This window comes from Calidris pugnax, unplaced genomic scaffold, assembly GCF_001431845.1.
Source record: "Calidris pugnax isolate Ruff unplaced genomic scaffold, ASM143184v1 scaffold32, whole genome shotgun sequence".
Taxonomy (NCBI): Eukaryota; Metazoa; Chordata; class Aves; order Charadriiformes; family Scolopacidae; genus Calidris; species Calidris pugnax.
The window spans coordinates 1,097,355-1,124,307 of NW_015090783.1; the positions used below are offsets into that span (position 1 = coordinate 1,097,355).

At 38.0% G+C, this 26,953-nt stretch overlaps 3 protein-coding genes across 9 annotated transcripts in view; 2 read left to right on the top strand and 1 right to left on the bottom strand.

Annotated features, from left to right (window-relative positions):
* KNTC1 (kinetochore associated 1) overlaps window positions 1-9,886 on the bottom strand; it is a 60,428-nt gene extending 50,542 nt beyond the window's left edge. The window contains exons 1-14 of the mRNA XM_014960617.1: window positions 9,753-9,886; window positions 9,257-9,394; window positions 9,024-9,144; window positions 8,502-8,617; window positions 8,098-8,170; window positions 7,403-7,480; window positions 6,872-6,906; window positions 6,481-6,591; window positions 5,491-5,584; window positions 5,088-5,140; window positions 4,698-4,810; window positions 3,925-3,979; window positions 3,176-3,274; window positions 2,456-2,499 (exon numbers count right to left, since the gene is read on the bottom strand). Coding sequence (XP_014816103.1) covers window positions 2,456-2,499; window positions 3,176-3,274; window positions 3,925-3,979; window positions 4,698-4,810; window positions 5,088-5,140; window positions 5,491-5,584; window positions 6,481-6,591; window positions 6,872-6,906; window positions 7,403-7,480; window positions 8,098-8,170; window positions 8,502-8,617; window positions 9,024-9,144; window positions 9,257-9,388 — 1,124 coding nt within the window. The 5' untranslated portion in view covers window positions 9,389-9,394; window positions 9,753-9,886. The remainder of the gene's footprint in view (window positions 1-2,455; window positions 2,500-3,175; window positions 3,275-3,924; window positions 3,980-4,697; window positions 4,811-5,087; window positions 5,141-5,490; window positions 5,585-6,480; window positions 6,592-6,871; window positions 6,907-7,402; window positions 7,481-8,097; window positions 8,171-8,501; window positions 8,618-9,023; window positions 9,145-9,256; window positions 9,395-9,752) is intronic.
* Window positions 9,887-9,977: 91 nt separating this feature from the next.
* On the top strand, window positions 9,978-25,208 carry RSRC2 (arginine/serine-rich coiled-coil 2). Of its 4 annotated transcripts, none has more exons than XM_014963719.1 (10): window positions 9,978-10,105; window positions 12,948-13,104; window positions 13,678-13,721; window positions 16,322-16,534; window positions 17,457-17,600; window positions 21,735-21,857; window positions 21,960-22,039; window positions 22,635-22,867; window positions 23,925-24,014; window positions 24,554-25,208. In XM_014963719.1, the coding sequence occupies exons 2-10, from the start codon at window positions 13,024-13,026 to the stop codon at window positions 24,731-24,733; spliced, it is 1,188 nt and encodes a 395-aa protein (XP_014819205.1). In that variant the 5' UTR covers window positions 9,978-10,105; window positions 12,948-13,023; the 3' UTR covers window positions 24,734-25,208. The 4 variants fall into 4 exon arrangements, with proteins under 4 accessions (XP_014819205.1, XP_014819183.1, XP_014819194.1 ...); XM_014963697.1 differs by having other exon boundaries at window positions 16,344-16,534; XM_014963708.1 differs by having other exon boundaries at window positions 16,344-16,534; window positions 22,638-22,867.
* Window positions 25,209-25,710: 502 nt separating this feature from the next.
* ZCCHC8 (zinc finger, CCHC domain containing 8) overlaps window positions 25,711-26,953 on the top strand; it is a 16,569-nt gene continuing 15,326 nt past the window's right edge. For 3 of the 4 annotated variants that reach the window (XM_014964044.1, XM_014964051.1, XM_014964071.1), the window contains exon 1: window positions 25,713-25,909. In XM_014964044.1, coding sequence (XP_014819530.1) covers window positions 25,726-25,909 — 184 coding nt within the window. In that variant the 5' untranslated portion in view covers window positions 25,713-25,725. Of the gene's footprint in view, window positions 25,910-26,953 lie in introns of all 4 variants that reach the window. The other variant, XM_014964060.1, reaches the window with a different exon arrangement.

The window sequence follows — 26,953 nt, forward strand, 5'->3', positions numbered from 1 at the left end:
GTTGTAAGCCTTGCCTGAGCTCTCAATACCTGAATGCAGACAAGAGATTTAAAGTCAATACCTGGCTTATCAGTCATATTATATTGTTAGAATAACCATCTCAAAGAGGAAGAATAGAGGAAAGCAAAGACTTCTCAAGAATTTCAGTTAATTACATATGTAAGTTTGTTTAATATAGCATTAATCCAAGATTTCAATTATTTAAACACTTTACACTGATTCTCCTTGAAGGTGGATGAGGCCTGTCCAGTATACAATAGGACTGAATAAGAAACAAAATGAAATACCTAAAATCACTTAAGAAAGCCTTGTCTTTCATTTCTGAAACATCTGAAAATTAATCTTTCTATGATTGGAGGAATCGCTTATTTCTGAAACCCATCATTCCTGTGGTTCTCTTTCATACTATAAAATATAGCCTCATTTAGACTTTTTAGAAGTTCAACAGTTGTACAGTTTTTAAAAATCTATATTGTAATTGTTTATCATGTGATACTGTGGGGCCTAGAAGTTTGTCTCACCTCAGTTATAGATAACGGAGCCTCATCAGATGATGGAGCAATGGTTTTATATTCTTTCTTCAAGATCTGAAACAAATACATGAAATGGTTTGGCTGACAACTCAGTACATGCAGAACATGCCAGACAGTCCTACAAATTTAATAAAGACACAAGCAAAAACTTAGTACCTCTGTAAAGTGGCATCTTTATTTTACAATGTTAGACTCTGATTGGATTTCTACATGTACACAGGATCAGAGAGAAAATATGTATCTCTGAATCTGTTTGATAAGGCAAGAAAGACTAAAATCGTGAAAAGAAAAAAGGTGACATATTTTGAGCTTTTAGTCCTGAAATTAATACTTACAAAGGTACTTAAAAAGACTGTTACTCAAAACTAAACACCTACATTCTGATGTGAAAGTAAAACTGTAAGGTCTTTTTTGCCCTTAAGCAACAGCAAGAATAAGGTTGGAACAAGCACTTTCCTCTTCTTCATGTTTGGTAACATAGAATTTATAACGCGTTTACTTTTTGAATGACTGTAAGTGGTTTGAAGATGTCCCCCCTCTCAAGTTGTACACAAACATGTAATAGGAATGGATGAGTATAACCAATTTAAACAAATAAAACACCTTACTCTGACTTTAGCGTAGTTTAACATTTCGTGAGTGGTTTCATAGAGTGGCCATGGAGCATTTAGGCAGTAATCCACAACAAACTGGCTATCCTGTTTACATAAGGAAACAACTGGCATTAATTCCAAGCTCCTTTATAATTTGAACTACTTTAGTAGAGACAGAGGGTAGAAATAAAAACATACTTGAATTTTTTGCAAATTTTCTTTGGCTTCATTCACAAGATCCAGCCAGACGTCGTGACTGTAACTCCCAACAGAAGCTGAAGCCAGTTTCTCTAAAATAGTGTTTGCTTTCACTTTGTACACAAGCTGTTTAACAAAAAAGAAAAACAGTTTTCAGTTCAATGCAATGAAGTTTTAAGCAGACAATCTTCAACTGAAAACTCTGCACTTCTGTTCAGGATGTTTTTGAGATAAAGTGCGTCCATTGAATAATTTAATTACAGAAATAGATTACTAATTAGTCTCTAACAATTGTGGTATCTTTTTGTATCTCACCAGCTAAGCCTGGGGTTTTCATTTTAAAAAAAAACCACAAACCAAAAAAGCTGAGAGAACATTCAAATTGCATTATTTGAATAAATCAGTAAATGAAGCCAAACTATGTATTAACAAATTCATGTGAAAATTCTCTTCTTTTTTTTTTTAGCAACGTTCATTCCTGCTACTTAAAGGGACAAAGCTCCCTCCTCCTGATCCAGCAGCGCTTAGATCAGAAGAGGTACTTCTGCACAACTTCTCAAGGTTTGTTAGTTATTTGAAATAAAAACATAGTTCACCATGCAGTGGTATAATTTTGAATCAGCGATCAAGTATAGCGAGTTGCTTTGTAAGGTAACATTCCACTATATTTGTAGTATTTTTAATACTTTCTGTTGGACTATAGGGCAATACCCTTACTCATAAGTTCAGTTACACTAATTAATCTCCAAATGTATTTATCAATAACAGACAACTTACCTCAACATCTAGTCCAAACTGAATAGCGAAATTCTCTGCTTCAGTGAATTTGTGTTTGTGAAGTAAGCGACTTAGTCTAGGGGTGAAATAAAGTAAAGTATGTTACTTCAACAGAAGTGCCAAACCACAGATATAAAAATATAATAATATAATAGTGTTGCATGGAAACTAGTACCTATTTTCCGGCAAGGCTTCAGTTAAACTTCTCATCACAACAATAGAAACTGGGTCTTCAGAGGGTCTGCGAATGAGAGGGAACTATGTGAGTTTATTGACTGTGAAACAACTGTATGCAGAAGCAATCTGCAATTTTTATATAATATTAATCTAGTAGGAAACAAAATATTGTCTTACTTCTGATGTTTTTCATGAATTCCTTCCAAGAAGTATATTGTATCCTGTAGCATGCAATAACAGAAATCATTAGGTGATAAGGGAAATCAGTCATAAAAAAATCACAACCATAATGGATTAAGTGTTTCTAATCTAGAAACAAAACTACTGCTTTTCTCTCAGGTGAGTTTGTTGGGGTTTTTTAACCCCAGATCATTTCAGATCAAAGAAGAGGGACATATTAAACATCAGTTTCTCCACTATGTGGTTGCATATATAATCTTTTCTTCCAAGTGCCTCACACAAGGTAAGCAATTTCATCAGCTTTGCATTTTATTGCATATCAGATCCAGAGCTTAGGACATTCACTTTCACAATCCCAGGGAATAACCACTGACTTCTGACGTGGTATCCTCTCATGTACCCACTTCACCAGTCTTTGTAATTCCTAATTCATGAAGTTCTCACCATCTTTTTTGACCTTCTTTTGTTAAAGTCTTTACAAGTTTCTAGCACAAGTTGATTTTAATGTAACAAGAATAACATAGTACCCTCTTTAATAATTATACCTATTAAGACAACTATATTTCTTCAAATAACAATAACAAAAGTAATCAAAACATACTGTGCCAATCCCACTTTGGACAAGTGAAGAAAATGCTATCCTCCCACATACCCACTCCACTTCACTAGTCTTTTATATTTCTTCAAATAACAATAACAAAAATAATCAAAACATACCGTGCCAATCCCACTTTGGACAAGTGAAGAAACAACAGATATTTCCAAAGAATAGAGCAGTTCCATAGTGGGCAATGCAAAAACCATTAGACTTCTCATCTATAAAAAAAAAGGGGGGGAGGAACAAACAAACCAATCAGATATTTTTTTTCTCATACACTGGTGACAGATCGTTGTGTGCCATAGCATTTCAGGAGTCTTATGGAGTTAGACAGAAGCCACTGTTTTTATAAGCTGTTATGAAAAAGCAGATCTCTACAATTTGAGACAATTTAATGAGGTTTTAGATGTTGCCTAAAGATGTTGCCTAGATGTTGTATATATTATATATAATTAGACAGTTTTCATTTAAAAAATGGTATAATAATATAATCCTGGCATTCTGTTCCAGTTAATTCCACTGATTGTACATGGAGGTAGATACTGACTGTACACGGACTAGATACTGCTCTGAAGAAATCTGTAAAGGTATGTAACACAAAAGTAATTTTGCTGCTCTCCTCTATCTTCCTACCATTATAAAAGGAAACAAACCAACCCCCAAAAATACATAAAAGCCCAAACAGCAGGGCAGCTTGCCCTGGTCACCACCTTAAGACATTGCAATAGTCCTTCACTCGCTTGACTTTGAGGTCCTGAGAATTCTGGCTGCTCCAAATATTTAGCCATCTATTTTTCTCCCCTCTCCCCTTTTTCTGTGATTGACTGCATAAAAATTGAGGAACAGAACACAGATAAATAGATTATACCTGTTTGTTATCTGGTGTTGTCATGACTATGAGTTTAACGTTGGCAAGCCCTTGCCTACAGAACAAGAAAGAGAAAAAAGAGAAAGCAAAATATACTGTATAAATCGTATGTTGAAACTGTGACATATTCTTGCTCATGGTTTTTAGAAAATTTAGTTTTCCATGGAAACGGGTACATTTTAAAACCCTATAGTGCACCCAAAAATAACAGTGTTTTAGCATGTAGAGGACACACGTTTAACTTCTGTCATTTTTAAGCTTTTCAGATGGATCTGATTTTTTTTTTTTTAAACTGACACAGAGCAATGGAAAGACCCAAGTGTCTTGTCCTCTAATATTAAGTGCCATTAATTTCTTCTGCATTTTAACTAACATATACCTCTTCAGATTTTGGCTTCTCCTTCTGCATAATGAAGATCTTACTATTTATCAATCTGAAAGCCAGACTAGCTTTTTTATAACATCAGGCTTGTAAGCCATATTATACACCTTATTTTAGACAAGAATTTCCTAAGTGATACAGGTCGCATGCAAGATTCCTTAGCAGAAAAACAGATAAAGCAAGAAAAAGCAGAAAGTGCCAAGTCTTTCTTTTCTTCAATGCAGACCTAAGGACACTTACAGTCCAATTATTTTGCCCTGCTGACTAGAAGGATTTCAACAAAGATTTCTAAAATTTCACTACCACAGAAAATAAGTGTTTGTGGCACATTTGCTGTTAACAACAGGCAACTTTTCATTTTTCAGAATTGGTGCTGTAATGCTTTACTTACGATATGACTGAAGAAGAATCTGATTCTGTACTTAGAAGAAATTCTTCAACACGTATTAGAGGCCAAACCCAAATTAGAGTAAGAGAATAAACATCCCAAATGCTTAAGATATTCTAGATTTAAAAAAAAACAAATCAGATGGATTTTGTATTTTCTTCATAGAAGGTATTTTCTTTGTTGAGCAGAATATTAACACATTCCATAGCTTAAATAATGACTAGGAGTAAAATAAATTAAAAAAAACCCAACACAGTAAGATCAATATCCTTTGTAAATACAGGCATCTTTATTTTATAGAAACAAATTTTAAAGCTATTACTTTAAAAATATTTTCATAAGGTGGCTCAAGAACATTGCAGAATGAAGACTAAGCCAAATCATTGTACATACCTCTGTATCTAAAACAAAGAGCAGATTGTCAAGAACTTGAAGTTTTGCTGCACCTAAAAAATATCCAGTCACAAAAACTTACTATTTTTCTTGAGAAATGTATTTGAAGCAAAAATGTATTAAAATGGACAATTAAGCATTGGAAACCTATAAATGTTTAACTTTGTGGAACTTTCTAGGTCTGTGAAAGTTTAGCTTAAACAGAATTGTGATTTATGTATCTAAGTTAAACTCAACGATTTTGAAGCATACATTTTGGCTGTACCTTTACAAGCAGTGTTCCATTTGGTATGTGTGTGTTTACTAAAAACAATGAAATAACTGAAAAAGTCTTAAGTATTTTCTGCAATTAAATATAAATTCTACACTTGTCTAGAAAAAGAAAAAAACCCCTCTTTTTTACCTTCAATCAGACTTGAATCAGCAAAACTTCGAAGAGACATCAGATTATTGGTAGTGTCTATGTCCCATTTGGAGAGTACGTAATCGCCTTTACCCTATTAGTAAAGGCAAAATAAAATGAGGTTATACATTAGAAATTTGGCCACTGACAGTTGTGCTTCTTCTATTGATCTTTAACTTATAAAAACACTTGGAAATCTGCAAAACTAACTAAAACTTGATTCCCAGTGAATGTTGACATTCACAAAAATAAATGTATTTATTTGTTTTAAATTTAGCCTTTTTCCTTTCAAGACTGGCCTTTACTACAGTAACAGTTACAGTCAGCATCCCCAAACATTTTTGAGATTTTTAAAAACAAGCCGTATTTCAAAACATTCACTTCCATTCTCATAGAACATAAAACCTGAATGAAACGTACACTGAACCTACCAAGAAAAATTCCATTGAATTCAACAGGTTTCAGTCAATGACCTCAGAAAACTTGTTTCTAGTGCAAAATAACATTTTAAAATAGATCTATGTTTTTATTTTTGTATTAGTCCCTCTACTCAATTCATGCTTAAGGGTTTTGTTCAGTTGGGACCTTGACTGTTACTTTGGTAAGCCTTTGTTGTACGTGAACCTGATTGGAAGACTCTTGCCAACTTTGGCTTTGTCTCTGAGCTCAAGGACGAGGCTATAAATAGGGTAGGAACCACAGTGATGTGCTTAGGTCATGCAACCAGGGTGAAAATATTTTTCCCTCATCTACCACAACAGACCAAGTTCTGAAATCACAACAGTTATTTCCTCATGAGAGAAACTGCAGACAGCCTGCACAGCTGATAGCCTTTGCATTTACAGTGAAGGAAATGAAAGACAAAAAGTCTTAGTGCAAAAGGTTTATTATATTTTTTTTTTTCAACCAGCTAAAGATAAATTGTTGCAGATCGAAAAACGCCATCACTGATCACATAAGAACTGTTATAAACACATTTTTAGTACTTACCCCAATTATCAAATAGATGTTTTTCAGTGAGTTACTTATCACAAAATTCTGACAGCCAAGACTGTGATACTCTTCCGTGGAAATGAAAGCTGTCTTTATCTGTCCTTGTAACTTGTGGGGTGGAAGATGAAGGGAAAGCAAATAAAAGGGGAAGAAAAAAAGTTGTTTATACAATCAGTGGATAAAACCTTGAACTGCTCACTTGTCCATGTACAGAAAAAGTCATAAAGACAGTTATGAGACATAATAATAAACTGGGAAGTAGTTAATGAAACGTACAGAGAAAAGTTCTGTTACAACTTTGCACTTAACATATACATTACAAGTTAGTAGGTATTTCTTACTTTATTTGCTGTAATCAGATCCATACAAGTTAGTAGTTATTTCTTACTTTATTTGCTGTAATCAGATCCATCTTGTCAATTGCTACATTAAAAAAGAAAAAAATAAATCAGTGTTAAGAAAACTTTTTCGAAGTTATAAAAAAGCCACAAAGCATCATACAGGATAGTTTAATCCTAATCTGACTATGACAAAAAAGAATTTAGCCAGAATCTTTGACAGGATCTATTTGTTAATCACAGTATTGAGTTACGGAAAATTAACTAATAACTCAGCATTAAAAAATTAAATTATTTCCCATATTCTCGAGTACAGCTAAGACTGATTATGGCTTAAAATCTTGCTTCCATAATATTGAGTACTCTCTCTAAAGTGGTGACTCAGAGAAACATTAGATAAAGTAATTACTGGAAGAATACAAAAATAATTGTATTACAGAACTAGTTCTATATACGTTTCCCTTTAAAAGTAGATGTTTTTACATAGAAAATCCCAACTCAGTATCTTATTCCTATTAGAAAGATGCATGGAAAAGTTTTAACACAGCCCTTCCTGTTCAAAAGGAAGTAGATCATCCTACCTTCCTGTGTTTTAGCAAGTGGGAGACACATAATGCAGAAGAATCCATTGCTTGTGAGAATGAACATGTGATAAACACCTAAAAAGTCCAATACAAATATTTCAAATTTAAGTATTCAAGAATAAGTCAAGAGACTACTTATTTATAAATAGGACAGTGAAATAACTGACAAAAAAAATAATCTCACCAATATATCAGATAATTTTTAAACAAAAATTTTGTCACCTTCAATGAAGAGTAGAGTAAGTTTGTACATCTTAGAGTTTTGTTGGAAATTATGATTTTTGTATGTATCTATCAGACTGCAAATTCTGTTTTCATGGCAAAACTACACTTAAATACATTATATTGTGACAGAACAAGACTGGGAGCTTATAGAAGAACAGGAGCTACTAAAATCTGAAGTCTGATAGAAGGAGAGAAAAAATCCTTCCTTTATGAGCATTTTCATATCTTTAGCACAGTCTAAAAAGAGGTATTGAGTTCTGAATGTTTTCTGTAACATTCGTAAAATAATCAACGAGAGCTAAATATCTTTACAGGAAAGCATTAAGAAACATGCATTTAATGTGTACAATGCAAAGTAAAGCTGTGTCTGATTGCTTATTTTGTATTCTCTTTCCTGGAGAGATATTAAAGGAGAATAAAATAAATAAAAACTGAGAAAAGGGGGGGAAAAAAAATCAAATTCTTACCTGCATCAGCATTATCTTTTTCAATAAAGAGATTTAAGTAAGTCTTTTCACTTGAAGATTTTTCAACAAGAGTCTAAAATAGAATGAACATAAAGACTATTAGACTATTATTCTGTACTTAAAAAAAAAATATATTGGAAATACGGATCATCAGTTCAAACTTTCAATTTTTTTTCTTTTATGAAGAACTGGTTCTTGTTTATACGTGCCATTCCTAAATTTTTTTTCCTTGCTTGTTACTTATGGGACAAAAGTGTCCCTTAAATCTGTTTGCCTATTGAAACCAGAAGATGTGCTCAAAACACAAGAATGATTTTGATATTTGAAAGAAAGAATAAAAGAAACTCAAGAAATGCTGAGAACAAAAGGTCCTCAGCAAAATTAGAATAGAAAAATTACTGTACCTTAGTCAGCAAGGTTTGTTTTGATGGTATGTGAATAAGATGGAAATTGCCACTTCTCTCACCAACCACAAGAAACTGTTTTTCTTGACACATTCCAACTACATCCACGTTAGTATCTGAAAAGTTCCATGGCAAAATGTCAAATATTAAGATTTGTTTTTTATTAATAGACATTCATATTTGAAAGACAAGAATTGGACAGTATGGTGTCCCAAATTTCTTCAAAATTATTTATGTTGATTAAACAAAGTACAGGAAAGGACATACAGTGAGTGATTCTGGTGTCCATTATTCCTATTTCAGTGAAAAGCTAGCAAGCATTCTAATTAATTTGTACAGAAATACTTAGTTACTTGTATACAGGATGAGCAATTACTTCTTATTACTTAGGTATTCATTATGATGCTTTATTTTACAGGCCAGTTAGATATGCAAGAGACTTGATTTCCCCATACAAACCTAACATACATATTTTAAAAGTCACTTTTAACTGCCAGTGGAATTCCAAAGGCATGAACTTACCAAATTGAATATGCATCTGAAGAGACTGCCTGGTGCTGTCAAAAAGTGCCACTGATCTGTCAACAACAATGATGCTGCCATCCCTTGAGCTGCACGCGTGCAATTGTGGATTAACGGAGACCTATGAACAAAACCAGTGTTAAATATAATAACTGAAACACTGTAGAAAATATTACAAAGAAGCTCTGGCAATTATTAAGAAAAAAGAACACCACAGCATTGATGAATTCTACCTTTTCTGAGGATGTGATTTGAAGTAGCTTATCCACTTGGTACAAGGCAGTTCCACATTCGTGTCCAAAACCAACAGGGAGCTGCTCAGTCGCCGTGTCATCATTTGTAAGAAGTTCAATATCATTCCACATGTTTACCTATGATAAACATTTAAGGAATATGCTGTAAAGCAGAAAGGTTTAAAAAAGTTATATGGCCACACACGAACTATTGATTTTATTCTTCTACCTTGATTCTCTGTCTTGGAGGAAAGGTAGCACAGTGAGCCCCCTAAATGCAAATTGCATGTTTAGAAAAAGACAAAGTTAAGTCTGGAGAGCAGTGTGGCTCCCAGCTGACGTCCCCAGCGGGCCCGACCGGACGCAGCTTGGCCAGGACGGGTTTCGCGCCCGAGGCTGAAGGAAACCCAGTGCCATGGAGCCGTCTCCATCGCGCAGCGACCACCCCTGCCCACAGAGACCGCGATCTTTCCCCGCCCTCCCCCCATCTCCTCACCGCCGCCCGGGATACCGGTGACAGGCGGCGACCGCCTTCCCTCAGCTGCCTCAGCCTTTCAAATTGGCGGGAATCCTGCCCGACGCTACGGGGCGCAGTGGGGGTCAAAATTCCTCCAAACGCGAAGACGCAGCCTGACCGTCCCCCGCCCCCAGAATGCACCGCGCCCCCCTCCCTCGTTCGCTCCCCGCCGCCTCCCTCCTCCCCGCGGTTACATCCGGGCGCCTGAAGGGAGAGAGGAGGGCGGGGCGCGTCGCCGCGGATCGCGAGCGCGGCTGTTGCTGAGGGCGGTGGAGCCGCTTGTGAGGCGTTGTTGAGCGGGGGAGCGGCGTCCCCGGCGCTCGATCATGGCGGTAAGCGGTGTTCGCCGTCGGGATTCTTGGAGGGAACCGCATTGGGAAGGGGGCTGCCACGGGGCCGGGAGGGAAGAGGGTGTGAGACGGGGAGGGCTGGGTCGGGAAGCCGTGAGTGCGGAGAGACAAAATGGCGCCCGCCGCTCCTTCGCTTGCAGGCGCCATGATGGGCCTCGGGGAGGGGGTGGCCGCTTTTCACCCATTACTTCTCTCCGTGTTTCCAGAAGTTTCTGTTTCATTTCTCTGGGCTTGGAGAGAAGCGTAGAGGCCTTGTGGCCGAGGCGCTATTATTTTCTGGCCGGGGAGAGAAGTATTGTGACTATAGGAACGGGCGTTTCTCAGAGGGACTGTGGGGCGCAGGTTCCTGGGAGGAGAGGAGGGAGGGGATCGGTTTGGTGGTTGGGCTATGCTCAGTTTTCATTCATGTGGCTTTCCTAGTCCTATTATTTTACTCTGTGCTGGTCACAGGCTTGCTGTTTTCAGCGTCTTCTGGTATTCAGTGATTAATTATTTGTCTCAATCCTCCCGGTTTTATGTTTAATATCGGTAGGAAGCACTCGTGCTGTAGTTACCTCTATGTTTTCTGCTCATACACGGTCTAGGAACGTAGCTTTATTCTCCTTCAAAAATTGTGTGGCCTGATAATATATAAAGGTGTTTGTGTGGCCTGCTAACCTATAAAGGTGTTTGTCCCATAATTGAATTGAAGAACCAATAAGAGAGGTAGTCAAACCTGATGTAGTTCACTTTTTCCAAAAGTTACTAAATGGTCTTGACTGCAACAAAACCCCAAAACCAAACCCAAGCAAACTGGACTCTAAAGTGATGGAACTCTGAAAAGTTGACATTAAGAACTTTGTGGTGTTCAATCTGGTATTTAATTTCTTGTCATAAAAGTTTAATCAGTGGTGAAACAGAATGAGAGGATCGTAAACTTTTGGAGAAAATTAGTCTCTTTATTTTTTCTGTGATTTAACCTGTTAAGAGTAAGGTATTTTTTTCTTAAAAGGATTTGAAGAATTGTGGACTTGTAGTTTTGCATCTAGATTATAGGCCTATTGTTGAGGTTCCTCTAAGGTGAGGGGGCTTGCTCAGTGAAACCGTGAGCCTGTGGCGGATCCACATATCCTTGTAAGAACTGAGAATAGTCTCATTGAAGTCTGTCATCCTTTTGTTATTGTCTGTTTTTTTACAGAGCTGAGAGATTTCTCTAAGGTGCAGTGCACAAGGGCTTTAATGAGCAGCAGTGTGTATAAATAATGAGACTGGTGGCCTTGGAAAATGTGGCAGTAGGCTCAATTTCAGTTGGGTCCTATGTTTAAAAACTCTGTTAATTTAGAGTGTTAGCTGGTATTCTCCTTATCAAGTAAGATCAAAATGTAAATTTATAGAAATCTCAAAATTCCTTTGAAACTTCTTGTAGCTGAGTCTTTTGGAAACCTTAGATGAAAAGAGGAGGGACTATGTAAAAGGGGAGGACGTGTAGATAAGCAGATGATAGATGTGGAACGCCAAGGATTGCCATGATGAAGATCACAAACAGGGGAGCCAGCTTATCTAGGGTTATCTTTATCTAGAGTTCTAAAGTTTTCAGGCTGGTGGGCGGTGTATCAATAGTATTCAGAAGTGTCCCTGAAACTGTAGTTAAAGCTCTGTTGCAGATGCAGTGTTAAGTGGTCAGTGCTCTTATCCAATGTTCTGGTTGGTGTGTTTTGAACTAGGTATCAGTATACCACGCAAATGGAGACATGAACAGCTGCTTTATCTCATAAAGATATTTTACTATAGATGCATTTTTGTACAGATGCACATTAATAAAGAACTGGGCAGACTAAAGTGTAGTAGCTGAAATATAAATCCAGAGATTTACCTGTAACATGTTAAGAAGAGACTCTGCCGTTAATACACAATATATTCATGAATGTCTGTAATATCTATTGTGGTTTAAGAAAAGCAAATTGCTTTGTTTTTAAAGTAAATCAGCATTTGAAATGTTTTCGTGTGTCATGTTCAGTTTGCAAATAGAACTGCAACTGGTAGAAAAACACGCAAGTTTGAGTCCTCTTCTATGCTCAGTTATCTTCATGAGTAGCATTTCTAGGCCAAATTGTGTCCTTAGTGAAATCTGCAGCCAACACAACATTCAGGTTTGATTATGGCTGCCATTTGCGTGATCAGAACAAGAGAGACCAGTGAATTAGGTTTTGTCATCTAAGGAAAAGGTACAAAAATTGTTGGGACAGGTGGGTGTGACCTGTATGTATTCTCATGCAAATACACACTTTTCCCCAGAGATACTGTTTGAGATTTTTGCTTTTAAATAAGTTAACTGTCTAATCCTGATACAATATACTTCATTTCTCTTCAAAGTTCATTCCATACTTCAAAATGCTGTGAGGATTTTTTGCTATGCCTCGGTAGTGCCCTGACTTGTGAGGTGACATATCTATTGTTACGGTATTGATGTTAAGTAGTCTTAGTCATTTAAGAGTTCAGAGGTAATTAATCTATAAACAACACCATTTAGGGAAAACCGTGGGTCAGAGTTTATTCTCAAAAGTGTATGGAAAAAGTAGAGTGCAGTCTAATGTTTTGGGAGGGCAAAACACTTCTATATATTAGTTCTCTCTATTAGTCTTGAAAAATCAATCTGTATACAGTTGCACGGTTCACTGCAAGTCTAACAAGCTATTGCCTAACTAATAATGGGATGGCTACTCACGAGATTGTCTTCACAGAAAATAATTTTAAGTGTGTCTTCATAGGAAGTACTAAGTAAATAGTTTTTCTTGGTCTTCAGACCTAAGTTTTTGTTTATTACACATTCTGTCTTCATGTGTAGGGTAGTGATACAGAACGAGATGGAGTAGCCCCAGAAAAGTCTTCTCCAGAGAGAGAGAAGAAAAAGGAACAGTCAGATGCCTCTAGTTCTCCCAGAACATCAAAGCATCATTATTCAAGATCACGCTCACGGTCAAGGGAAAGAAGACGGAAGTCAGGTATGGTCTTCATATAAGATATCTCTTTAAAGCTGTTTTGGAAAAAAAAAAATATATAGACTTGGTTTTAGTAACTTGTTAGGATTGGGATAAAATGAACCTACTAATTTTGGTTTTGTACCTTAGATATGTTATATTGAAACATATATATTCAATTTTAAGGATAGAAGTGGTAAGGAAAAAGGTTTTGTCAGTGTTCAGGGGGTGGGGGACACAGAGGGTGGACAACCCCATGAAAACAAAATTACTTTGTCTTAATTTTAATTACATATGCTTAGACTGGGATACTTCTGTGTGGTTGTAACAAAAATAAGGTTACCTCGCTAAAGAATGTGACTGGAGTATGACATGGGGTAGTTTTTCACTGTCAGAGGTTAAATAAATGCAAAGGAAGAATTGGGAGTAACAGCTAGAGTTTGCTTTGTGCAGCAGATATTCCAATAGTTCTTTTGTTTTCTAAATCTCTATTCTTGACTTGGAGGGGGGTGGAACAACTGAATGGAACTAGAAAGATTATAGCCAGCTGATCTCCTCTTTAACTTGGAAAATAACAATAAATGTTTTCTTCTCCAGATGCTGAAGGAAGAAAACACAGAAGCCGGAGCAGAAGCAAAGAGGTAATTAATACTTTGTAGCGTTTAGGTAATTGTACAGTACATCTTAAAAAGTATCTTGTAGTAATGCACATATGTGTAAACCTATGTAAATGACTTTATGGTAAGTACAAGAAATTGGAAACTTTAAGCTTAAAAATGGATATGGAGATCCTTTCATAGTGAAGCATGATTGCAGCCATCATGTTGACAAGGTAATAGTTTTATAGAAAACTGTTTTCAGAAACTAGTAACTTAATTTCTTTTTTTTTTTTTTTTTTGTGGAAACAGCCAAAAAGAAAGAATTCATGTGGAGAACTAGAATGGTATTCTTGATGACTTTCACAGAGCTTCCATTAACCAAAAGCCTTGGGTGGCTTTATTCCTGGCTAATGTTCAGGACTTTCAGTGATGCATATCCATCTACTTAAGTATATGACAAATAATTCCCCACCTGACTGAGCTCTGTTTATTGCATCCTTTAATTATAAAGACTGTCACAGCTTGACAAACAAGCTGAGTTAGCTGGAAACATGACAGTAGCAGCAAAAATTTCAGAGGGCTGTCTCTTTTTTGAAATAAATAAATATGTGTGTATATATACAGGGGAGTGAGAAGAGACAGCATCAATAATACCTTGAAAATAACTGGCTTACATACCAGAGAAGAGGTGAAATGAGTAAACCAGGAGTGTCAAACAAAATAATCAAAGAAACTTCAGCCATGTGGGGCAATAGCAGGCTGGGTCAGATGAGGGACTTCTTAACTTTTAACCTCGGGTCAGGAACTTCTCCTTCTCCCATTCCAATGGAAGCTCTGTTTAGAAAAAGAGGAGGCAAAAAAAAAAGAGGAAAAGAAAAATAATCTAGAGAGTTTTTGTGAAATTGAATATATTGTTTAGCTCACATGATAACATTTCTATAATAAATCATACTCAGCGTGCTAATGCGCGAAGAGACTGAACTGAAGACGCTGCAGACTCAGATAGCAAAATTATAAGCCTACTTCATGATAAGGTAACTATTAGTCATTCAAACTCATATTTCCCTTAAAAATATCTTAAATCCGTTATGGGATATAATGGTGGTTTATTACTAAGTGTGTGCCTGGAAGATGTGATTTTAAAACAATAAAAATATCTTTTTAATGTTTAAAAAAAAATAGTCCTTGCTTAAAATTATGTCCAGTGTTTTGCCATGCTGTTGGATCTAATCTTGCACAATTTATTTAGCAGTTTCTAAGTTTCACAGAGTGGACAGATGAGGAATAATGTCGCATCGTAGACTTACTGTTTTCATTGATTTGCGAGATTAAGCTCTTTGTCTGTAGCCTCAATACTGAATGCCAGTAATTCTTTTTAATATGTATATCAGAACAACAACTTATGTAAATACATACTCAAAAGTAGCGTACAGGTAACATCTCAAACTTCAGATGGGTTTTTTATGTAGCAACTTACTTTTCCAGGAGTTAAGAATAAAATACTGTGAAATCATGAAAAATAATGTTATTGTATACGTGAAGAAGTATAATAAAATATTTTTAGAAATTAATATATATTAATAAGGAGCTAGCAAGGCTTGGATAAGTGACTATAATATAATTATAGCATCTTCTCCAGACTTGTTTCTTCTGACAGAGTTATGATTATAGGAAAGGTTTTATGAATAGTTAACAGATTTAGATAAGCAAAAAAAAAGCAACCTCTGAAGAATTGGCTTTTATTCTAAAATGAGTGTATCATGCTTAAATTGACTTGAAACAGCATTATTCAAACATAACACTTAAGTGGGCTATGCTTCTGTGCTAGAAAGATTTCAAAATAAACTGGATATATTAAGAAAAGGTGTTGATGTCATGACTTAGTCTCTAAGGAAAACACTGGCAAAAATCAGGCCTGACCTTGCTAAGTATTTTTGGCATTGCGGCTATAAAAAGGAGTCTTTTTTTAAGAGGCACTGCAGAAAGAAATTGCAGTATAGTGGAGCAGCATATCTTTAATTTAAAACTACTGTGGGAGGTCTTAGGGTGATGCATGTTAGTTTTAAATACTAAAAATGAGATGTCAACCATGCAACTTAACTACTTTTTAAAAACTGTTGGAAGTTACTGAATGAAAAGAGTTTTGCTCTGAAAATTAATTATGTAATGATGGATAGGAAATGGTTTTAGTTTTAAAAGAAATTAGTATATGTCTGCAACTGTATGGATTTGAGTAACTTTCTACATGGCAGGCTTAGGCAAATATTAAATATTCACTCCAAATGTAAGTGTGTATCTATATATACGTATTCATAAATTGACAGATATTTAAAGATAGGTTTGGAATGTGTTTGGAATGGAGACAGAATACAGTATTGTAACAAGAATAACTGTCGAACCGTGGAAACACTAAGGATACCTTGATGGATGCTAAGAAATCCTTTAGAAGGTGGGGAGGAGGGAAAAGGGGGGAAAATTATAGCGTGCATTTGCAACTTTGGGTAGCTGGTGGCATTAGGTAAAATAGCCATCACTCGTGATTGAGTCACACTCCTAAGGTTACTAATGTTGCATCAAAACTTATCATTTTTTATCTTCTGATACCCATACTAACTCTCTTTGTTGCACTATTTTCCTGAAAGAACCAACTTCTTCTTAAAACAGGCAAGAAGACATGAATCCAAAGAGAAGTCCTCCAAGAAGCACAAATCTGAAGACCACAATGACAAAGAACATTCTTCTGACAAGGGAAGAGATAGCCTAAATTCATCTGAAAATGGTGAGGATAGACATAAGCGCAAAGAGAGAAAATCATCGAGAGGGAGGAGTCATTCAAGATCCAGGTCTCGTGAAAGGTAAGTTGTTCTACATGATTATTCTTTAAGTGCATTTACAAAACCAGTGTTTGTAACTTGTAGACTTCTGAAGTATGGCTGAGTTATCACTAACTTAGTTTAAAGCATCAGTTTATCTCTCATGTTTCAGTCTTCATTGGGTATTGCATTTGCTGCTAGTCTTCTTCAGATTGGTTCTGAGAAAAAGTACATAATAATTGTGAGGCTTTATCTAGGTGTTCTGTCTCATGTTTCTAATTAATATACAGAGTATAGAAAATCTATGAACAGAGTGTATTAAAAATTCCATGTTGTCAGTGACAGGAAGGAAAATACACTGTAGCAATGTGAAGGCTTTTTACCTCCTAAATCTAGAACTTATCCAGAGATGGTGCTGTCTAAGCATCCTTGAATGGTAGGGCACCTAGCACACTCTCAGGGTAGGAGAATTGCTTGGGACAAACAGGTTACTGCCAGCAGAACTCTTCAGCCAGCTCTGCTCGTAGCTGAAGGAGCAAATGTAGCAAGGAACAAACTTCAGCTAATATGCTGAACATCTCTTCCCTTGGGTATTGGAGTACCATGGGGAGGAGGAGAGTTTGGTTGCTTTGCATCAGATGAGTTTGGCTGTGTATTTGTTTTGAAATGTACACTTACATTAGCAACTAAAAATAGCTATATTGATGAGTATGATTGTTTACATAAACTCTGTATAGTTCACTTGTCTGTTGTGGCTGGTGATAGTGTTTGGTTCCTTTCCCATTTCATGTCTTAGTCATACAACTTAAACTGTTCCAGGCATGAATCTTCTGTGTGTAGTTTGCAGTCTCCCCACCCTGCCTGATGCATTTTGCCTTGTGGTGACGAGCCTCTATGTTAGTCCTTAAGTAGAAGCTAAATTAAATATGAGAATATATGTAAGAATTTGGGACGTGTGTTTCAGACGTCATCGTAGTAGAAGCCGTGATAGGAAAAAATCTCGATCCCGCAGCAGAGAGAGAAAACGACGTATAAGATCTCGTTCTAGATCAAGATCTAGACACAGACATAGAAGTAGAAGTAAAAGCAGAACTAGGAGCAGAAGCAGGTAAGTGTTACCTTCCATATACGCTTAATAATGGTGCTTTGGTTGAATGGTCTTTGGTGGGCTGATGGGTTTGCCAGCTAATGTCTTGACTAAATGTATTTGGCGTTTTCTCAGTTGTATTGATAAGGGTGGGTTAAGGACTGGATATTTTGTTTGTATACACTAACAGAAACATTTGTCCCAGACAGCTTAAGTGTCTTAAATCCTCATCTTTTCATTGCATGATTTCATTGTAGCAATTAGAAATGCTTAACTCGTTATTTTGTGGTATCTTATAAAACCACCGATTTACAACTTTTGGCTGATAAAATAGAAGGAAAGTAAATAACTTAATAATTTGGGAAGTAATGATTACTGCAGTTCAAGCTTTTTTTGGTTTCTTATACACAACTGAATTTACTATTTTAAATAGGATATTTAAATGATATTTAAGTCAGGAAAAAATGAAGAATAAGATACACCTAACCCTTTCATGTGTTTGATACAAGAGTAGTGTGGCTGGCAAAGCACTACTTTAAAAATAGTATTATCTCTTTGTGTATATATCATAAAAGGGAAGTTTAACCAGAAATAACTGGCTGTCAGAGATAAGAAGCTAATCCTGATCAGCTCTACAGACTTTATCTAAAATTTTGTCTTGTCTCTGAACTAGCACAGTTAGTGCGAAGGTAAACTTTGAGTCAGGTGGACTATTTCTTCTCTGAACGTATTACTCTGTGCTAGTGATTACCAACTCCTTTTTGTCAAGTTCAACATGAGAATATTTATCATGTTAATATTTCTCCCTGTCTTGGGTGCTTCCACTTATTCCTTAAATTCTAGAAGCACAGCTTGAAACAATAGACATGTATTGGCTTATTCTGGATCTGTTTGACAGAGATCTGTGCCTTACCTGGGGTATGCTAGAATTGAGGGTTTTGTCTCTGTATAGAAGTTAATGTTTTCCAGTACTGATGAATTATTTAGTATTTTGGTGTAGAGTTTTGAGTCTAATTGTATGTGTCACCTTTGCATTCTTAATGCCCTGTAGAATTTTCAGAATGACTAAGCTGAAATATGACTTAATGACTACTACAGTTGTGTTTTTTCACTCCTGTTTGTTTAAAGTAAAACAAATAGTTTGAATGCAAATTAGCATCCTGCCAAAGCTTCCAAGAAAATGTTGCCAGTGTTCCAGTTCATTTAGTAATATTTTCACTAGAGTATTTTAAATTGCGTATTTAAAGGGTATAGAAGTTGATTATGACTGCTCAACGTTACGGTGGATCATGGGACATGTGAGAATCTAGCAACACTCTTGTAATGCTACAACATCACTTATGAAACTGTTAAGAGGACTTATCTTTCCGAAGAACTAGTTAATTATGTGGTTTGTGTCATACTTTATTTTGGTGTGCACTTTCTACCAAACTTTCAGCTGGGGTGAGTAGAGCTGGGTCTTCAACTGGTATACGTGTTACTTGCATTTAATGGTATTTGAGCCACATTCAGCATGATGTGTAAGGCTTCAGTTTCCCATTATTTCTGGTTATTATAGGTGATGTGCACTTACTGTTTTTAAAAGTCACTTTGAACGTTTTGTCTTTAACAAAAAAACTTCACAGCCCAGTAGTTTTGTGGGTTTTTTTGCTTCTGTAGTGCAACTCAAATGACCTGAAACAGAACAGCAAATGTGGGATAAAAATGTAAAGGATAGTCATAGCTTAGGAATTTTTTCAACTGGAAACATACCTTGTTGGATAGTGATAGACATACAGCAAGAATCCATTTCTTTTAAGTAATGTTTTTGTCTCACAAATCCAGGAGAAGGAAAATAAGTAAGGCATAAATCCTCAGTAGCTAGAACACCAAGCTCTGGGCTTAGGTGAAGCCTTTGGAAAGAGAATTATGGGGCAAGCCTTGAGGAAAACTCTTCACAAGCCAGATAAACACGATGCCCTGTTAAAACTCAATTGTGAAATTAATTCCCTTATTCATGAAATGCATTATTTTTTGTGTTACAGTTAACAGGCTATGACAGAAGCGTTTGTAAATAGTAGATCTTGACCTTCTCTTTATGGTTCTTTGCATAATCTCAAGCTCACATTTTCACCTGATCTGTCCTCACTAGCATTTAAATTAATCTGTTTGTTCTGTGTGTGTATAGACTCTCCTGGCAGTTTTTTTGTGGTGTTGCTCTGATTAAATGGTAGATGGAAGACATGACACTATCTGCTTGTTTCAAGTGGAAATACTTAAATACAAATGCTCAGATATTTATTTCCTTGATGTTTACCAGTGCAATAAAGCATCAGACCAAAGACAAGACCAAACTACAATAGTCAGCATGGGAAAAATGAAGGTATCTTTGAAATATGCATTACATCTTATCTCAGGAATGCAGATCTGTCACTTTCCAGTGCCTGAATCTGCATCTTGTCATCTTCTATAAAAAGATAAGTCTTGCCTCCTTTATATTCTACCAGATTTGTCATGTAAACAAGGATCTCCTTTTGTAACTTCAGTCTACGTTTCATGACGACTGTAGATGCTGCCCAAGTTTCAAACAGAAGAAACAGAATACCTGAATGCCATTTAAAGTGGCTGTTGACAAGTTAGCTATTACCTCACATGGTTGATAATAACAGTTAAGTGTAAAACTGCAGAAACATCTTTGTGCTTCTCAACTTACTGTTTATGGCAAATCCGAGGAAAATGTGAGTGGTATCTCGTGTAACTTAAGCTTTGTTGGACACTTCTGGTATCTGTGACTTCTTTGTTTAAAACATCAGTGTCAGAGGTTTAAACAGGGATAAACTCTTTTAATGGATATATTAGTGATCCTGGCAAGGAGAAATACTGCTAATAGTACTTCATATGTGTATTTTGAGTGGCTGTTGCTCAGATGGGACTAGATTTATATGTTACAAGAGCAACTTCCACTTGGGAGGGAGATGGGGAAAAGATTTCTAAAGGAGTATTGAACTGAATATTTTGCCATTTTGCTTAAAAATATATTTTAACTGGGTTCTTCCCAGACTGTCATGCTCCAGATAATGCATGCTTCGTAGTTCTGTGCACGGTACTGTCCTTCTCAAAAGCAAGCCCAAGACAGATCACAACTGTTGAAACCAGCTCTCCTTTTAGCCTGACAACCTCCCTCAAGCAGTTGTCCAAAGCACATTTAGTGAAGAGTATACAGAGAGGGGAGAGAGAGTAATTTCCCTGAGTATTATTCCAGTTTTTAAATTGGGCCTTTTCAAAATGCTTGTTTTTAACATAATTATAATGCTGTGACATCTGTTACAGTTTTAAAGGATTCTTGCAACTTGACCCATTGTACAGTTTCTTGCAGTTGACTTTATTGAAAGTTACACAATGTTTTTTTCTTCTCAAATTTTAGAATGAAAATCTCAAGAGTAGATCTATTTGTTCTAAGCACTAAGTAAAAAGGATAAATGAATACCCAGAATGACACATTCTGTTGCATTCAGCAGTTGGGAATCTTCAGTTTTAGCTCTGTTTTGTTACAAAGCGTGTGAGCCGGCACAGGCGGGACGCGGGAACTCAACTACAAAACCACAGATGAAGTGCAAAGAGTAAATTTTAGCTTGCTACTTTATGGACTGGGCGATCTCTGAAGGCAGAGGCACACAAGCAGGAATGGAGGCACCACGGAGTTGGGTCTGTGCTAGGCAGTGTTACTGAACCTGCTGTTTTGGGCTGTGTATCAGGGATTTGGGCAGGGGCAATTTGCCACTGTGCTTCCCCACAGAAGGGCAGGAATCTGAAGCAGGTTCAATAGGGTGCCTTTGAGTCTATCAGAGGCCTTTGTTATCTAAACACAGATATTCTACTTGTCAACTGCACAAGACTAGACAATGATTAATATGATGTGTGTATTTTTCTACACCTCAGCTGTAAATCACTTGAGCATATTTACAATCCTCCTCAACGGTCTTCCGTTATTTTCACACACAAGGCAAGTGTGACTGTTGCACTGTTCTAGTATAATATCTGTCAAAGCTGTTCTTGAGAGCTCTCCAAATTAATCATTAAGCAATTTTTCAGAGTTGTGATCAAATACTTTATGTAATGTTAACGTAGATACGTATACCTTCATTGTTTTAGCAACTCTGTTAAATTTGGTTACAGAGAGCGGAAGAAAAGAATTGAAAAGCCCCGAAGGTTCAGCAGGAGTCACAGCCGGAGTCCAAGTCCACCACCTTTTCGGGGACGAAATACAGCTATGGATGCACAGGAAGCATTAGCCAGAAGGTCAGAAATTGTTATGATTTTAATGGTATGTGACATAAATAAGCTACTGCTGTTGATTTTTCTTGTCTAAATATTTTTATTCCCATGTACTTTTTTTTCTAGACTGGAAAGAGCAAAGAAACTGCAAGAACAGAGAGAGAAAGAAATGGTTGAAAAACAGAAGCAACAGGAGATGGCTGCAGGTAGTCCACGTATATTAATTCTTAAAAAATAGTGCAAGTGGGAGATGGTGTAGGCTTGTTATGTGCCAAGTGTTACAGTCCTGTCCAAGAGACGTGCAGGTTGTCTTTCTTTGTATAAGGGTTAACTTGATCCATATATAAGAACCACAACTAGAACTAGGAAAAGTTTGAGAAACCAAAACAAAAATAACAAGCATAAAAGCCCAACAAAAACGATGGGGATTTATTATCGCTTACTGAGTACATGAAAAAATGTTGTATGTTAGGCTGGTGGATGATGGTCTTTGGATCATTCCTTTATGCATCATTAAACAAGAGTTTGAAAGCTATTTACCAGCTGTGGACTATTTACAAGCATGAGATAGATCAGTTTCACTTTTAGTTCTGGTTTACGAAATCTGTTGGGGACTTGTTTCTTAATTTGCAAATAACATGTATTTTATCATGTATTTGTTATTTGAACATTTTCAGTTTATTTCTGATGAAGACAAATGTTTGAGGGGGTGATGGTTTTTGTTTTGGGGGTTTCATTTTGGTTTTTTTCCCCAAAAAGTCTGAACTTACTGTCTGATGGCAAGTTATCTTTCTTTTTCAGCAGCCGCAGCCACTGGAGGTTCTGTTATTAATGTTGCTGCTCTTCTGGCATCGGGAACACAAGTGACTCCTCAAATAGCAATGGCAGCTCAAATGGCAGCACTGCAAGCAAAAGCTCTAGCAGAGACTGGCATAGCTGTTCCCAGCTATTATAACCCAGCAGCAGTGAATCCAATGAAATTTGCTGAGCAAGAGAAAAAGCGGAAGATGCTTTGGCAAGGCAAAAAGGAAGGGGTAATGTTGTCCTCTCTTACTTTCATAAAACTTGTTTGGAAACATCTTGCACTCGGACAGTTTAAGGATGCTTATTAACATAATTTCCAGCAAAATTACTCAGCCCAAAGTAGAACTAATAAAAGTTATAAGCATCCAAACTTTTATGCTGTGTCAAATAAATGCTCTTGCAATTAATGAAGTATAGCCAGCAAAAAAAAGAAACCTGAGTGCTGTCTAAACAGGTTTTCCTGAGTTGTGCTGTATATTGCTTAATTGTAATAAGTGAATTCATTTTTCCAGAATCCACTTTAATCAAGGTTTCTGACACTGTTTCCAGAGTTTATCCAAATAAAGAATATTCCTCCATTCTGAAACCTATGGTTAAGTAGCCTTCCCTCACAAAGAGTTTCCTTGAGGATGCTGTAGGAATGTCAGAGGTGACTTGGAAACTGTGTGAGCTGGCACAGGCAGGACACAGGAATAAAACCACAGATGAAATGCAAAGAATAAGTTTATTTTGTTACTTTGCCAATTGAGGGATCTCCAAAGCAGCACCTGGGCAGAGGCACACAAGTAGGAACGCAGGCACTGCAGAGCTCGGTCCATGATCATTGCTTATAAGTACTTAAAGGGAGGGTGTCAGGAGGATGGGGTTGGTCTTTTCAGGGGTGCCCAGGGAAAGGACAAGAGGAAATGGGCAGAAACTTGAATATAAGAAGTTCCACCTAAACATGAGGAGGAACTTGTTTACTTTGAGGGTACACTGGAATAGCTTGCCCGAGAGAAGGTGGAGTCGCCGTCTCTGGAGACATTCAGAACCCACCTGGACATGTTCCTGTGCAACCTGCTCTGGCAGGGGGTTGGACTAGATGATCTCCAGAGGTCCCTTCCAGCCCCATAGCATTCTGTCATTATTTTCCCATAGAGAACCCTTTTACTTGCAGTTTTGCTAGTGCTAGACAATGGGCTCATTTTTAATCCTGCTTTTTTGCTTGCTACTGTATTGCATTATTAATGGAAACTTACCTGAAAAGGTGATACAGTTTGTGTTTTGGTTTTTTTTTAACTTGTACAGGACAAATCACAGTCTGCAGAAATATGGGAAAAACTAAATTTTGGAAACAAGGACCAAAATGTCAAATTCAGAAAACTGATGGGCATTAAGGTAAAGAGTTCTGAATGTGTAATTAAGTTTATTACTAATTGTAGGATAATGATTTCTTTTTTTTTTATTTTAAAGTGTACCTTAGCCAGTAAAAATGTTAAGTTAACCTAATAGTACCTGATGTAGCTAAGAACTTTAAGTATTTCTCATTAAAGTTCACAAGCAGGATCTAAACCTGAATTTAATTAAAATTCTTGGATTTCAGTAAGTTTCTGTGTAACAAGGCAGCTGTTACTGTCTGTAACAGCGGTGGTAGCGGTAACCAGGGTTTGTAATGTGATGAACAATATTTCTTTGCATAGATAAGTTAATTGTAGACATCTATTTGAATTAGTTAGGAAAAGGAACTGGATGGAGGCCTGTAGAGGTTTCTTGATAGTGAGAGGAAAGCTACCCTAGAGTGTTGCAGCAGTAGACCTAGAATGCTTGAATTCTTACTAGCTTTTGAAAACAAAGTAAAATTGTTATGTTTAGGACACTTGTATTATGTGAAAACACCCCTTCCTGCATGGCTGATGTTTGATTTCTTCTGTTTCTAGAGTGAGGATGAAGCTGGCTGTAGTTCTGTTGATGAAGAGAGTTACAAAACGCTGAAACAACAAGAAGAGGTCTTCAGAAATTTAGATGCACAGTATGAGATGGCAAGATCACAGACTCACACGCAAAGAGGAATGGGTTTGGGGTTTACGTCTTCAATGCGAGGAATGGATACAGTTTGAAAAAAAAAAAAAGGCAGTTTAAAAAGTTTGGGACTATGGGAAGGTTCTTGTTCAAATGTTGGGTCCTTGTTCACCAAAAAGCTAGCATTCTAGCTTGCATGGGTGTTGCATTGACTTTAATTTATTGAAAAAATACAATTTTTTTTGTAAATATCAGATCAGTGATACTGGTGTTAGTGTTGTAATCAGGTTATACCCACTTCCATTAAACTTGACAGAACTATAGAAGGACAGTATTTTTTAGTTAAAAGTTCTACTTTTCAAACCAAGCAGCAGATGGGATAAACTCATACATGGATATTTCGTGTCCACTGTCTTGTGTACTTTTGTACTTTAACCTTGTACAGTTATTTTCAATTCTTGAAACATGAAAGAAACATTGTGTAGATGTTATTTAGCGGTCTGGGCCAATAGGCACATAATCCAGTGCAAAAAAAAAAAACCCTGGTTAATAATAAAGACATTTTTTCTCTAAGGTCTTATTTTATGTTAATTAAGTTGTCTGTTGGGCCAAACTCTAAAGGAATGTAGGTAGGAGATGTTAGGGAAAGGTGAGAAGTCACAAATAGGTGCTGTGGGAGGCAGCACCTTGCCAGGAGCTTTGTCCTTGCAAGGGTGGGATGCAGTTTGGATGGGCTCTCTTCTCAGAAAAGGGGGGAAAAACAAAAATCACAAAAAGGAAAAAAAAAATAATAGCGATGCTGCAAACGGCTGCTGGAGGCCCAAGCCCCTCAGGAAGCCGTCGCCATCCTGTGCTGGGACCGTTTGTCCCCCGCAGAACGGCGGTTCCCGCCCGCGCAGCCGCTGACTCCATCTCCCAGCACGCCCTGTAGCCCCGCGCCGGCCGCTGCCCCTGCCCGCTGCGCCCGTGGCATGCTGGGAGTTGTAGTCCTTCGGCTCCGCTTCCCGCTGCGAGCGGCGGTTCCCTCCGCCCTTTGCCCCCTCGGCGGCTCCCCCCCTCGCAAGCCCCTCCCTTCCTGCTGCAGCTTAAGATGGCGGCTGAGGTGGATTTCGGGGACCGCCAGCTCTTCGAGCAGCTGGAGGAGGAGGACAGGCCGCCGCCGCTGCCTCCCCTCAGCTGCGAGGAGGAGGAGGAGGGACCCGAGAAAGCCCTGCAAGAGCTGTACGCGCGGCTGCAGGACCGTGAGGAGACGGTGCGGCGGCTCCGGGCGGAGAATATCCTGACGGGAGAGGCCGGGCCTGCTCCGGGGAGGGCGCGGCGGGGCGGGGGGAAGGAGGGCGCCGTTGCGGCCGCCCGTTCCCTTCCGGGCCAGCCATGGCGCCTGCCTTCCTGGGGTCGGTGGCCGTCTCCGCCTTGAGGGGCTTTTGGCTTTTCCCGCCTCTGCGGGGGAAGGCCTTACCGGTCCCCGGCTGGCAGCGGGGGCTCCGGCCCGTCCTGAAGGACGATGAGAAGCGCGGTTGGCGGGGAGGGGGCAGCCTCCCCCCCGCGGCTCACCCGCCTTGGGCCGTTGCGAGCCCGCCTCTCGCTGCCGTGGCTGGTTTTCCCAGCCTTCTCCTTCCGTCACGTAGGAGGAGGTTTTCTCTGAAAACTTTTATCCTCAGAACGTCCAGGTCCGTGCCAGCTTCGCGTCCGTTGGCACCGGGGGCAGCCGAGTTCTTGAGTGCTGGGGTGACTGTTAAAACGCCTCCCTTTTTCCCTGTCTTTCTCGGGAAAATAAATAGCTGCACATTCACTCCCCGCCTTGGGCCGTTGCGAGCCCGCCTCTCGCTGCCGTGGCTGGTTTTTCCAGCCTTCTCCTTCCGTCACGTAGGAGGAGGTTTTCTCTGAAAACTTTTATCCTCAGAACGTCCAGGTCCGTGCCAGCTTCGCGTCGGTTGGCACAGGGGGGTAGCCGAGTTCTTGAGTGCTGGGGTGACTGTTAAAACGCCTCCCTTTTTCCCTGTCTTTCTCGGGAAAATAAATAGCTGCACATTCACTTTGAAAACCCATTTTTAACATAGCTAGAAATAATTTTAAACTGTTAAATTGCGACTGGTTCCCTAAGGGGGGTTTGGATTAAATACTGTAGCAGAGCGGAATCTGAAATGGTTTCTCTAGTTTATTTTCTATTTGGAAGTATGTGTGTCTTACTGTTGGGTTTTTGTGAGGGTTTTAGGTACTTTAAAAAACTGGAAATCTGACAATTTGCCCACACTGCGTTTAATGAGTTAAACTGTTGGGATTGTCACTGCTGGTCCTCTTTTTCATCTGTGTTTGGG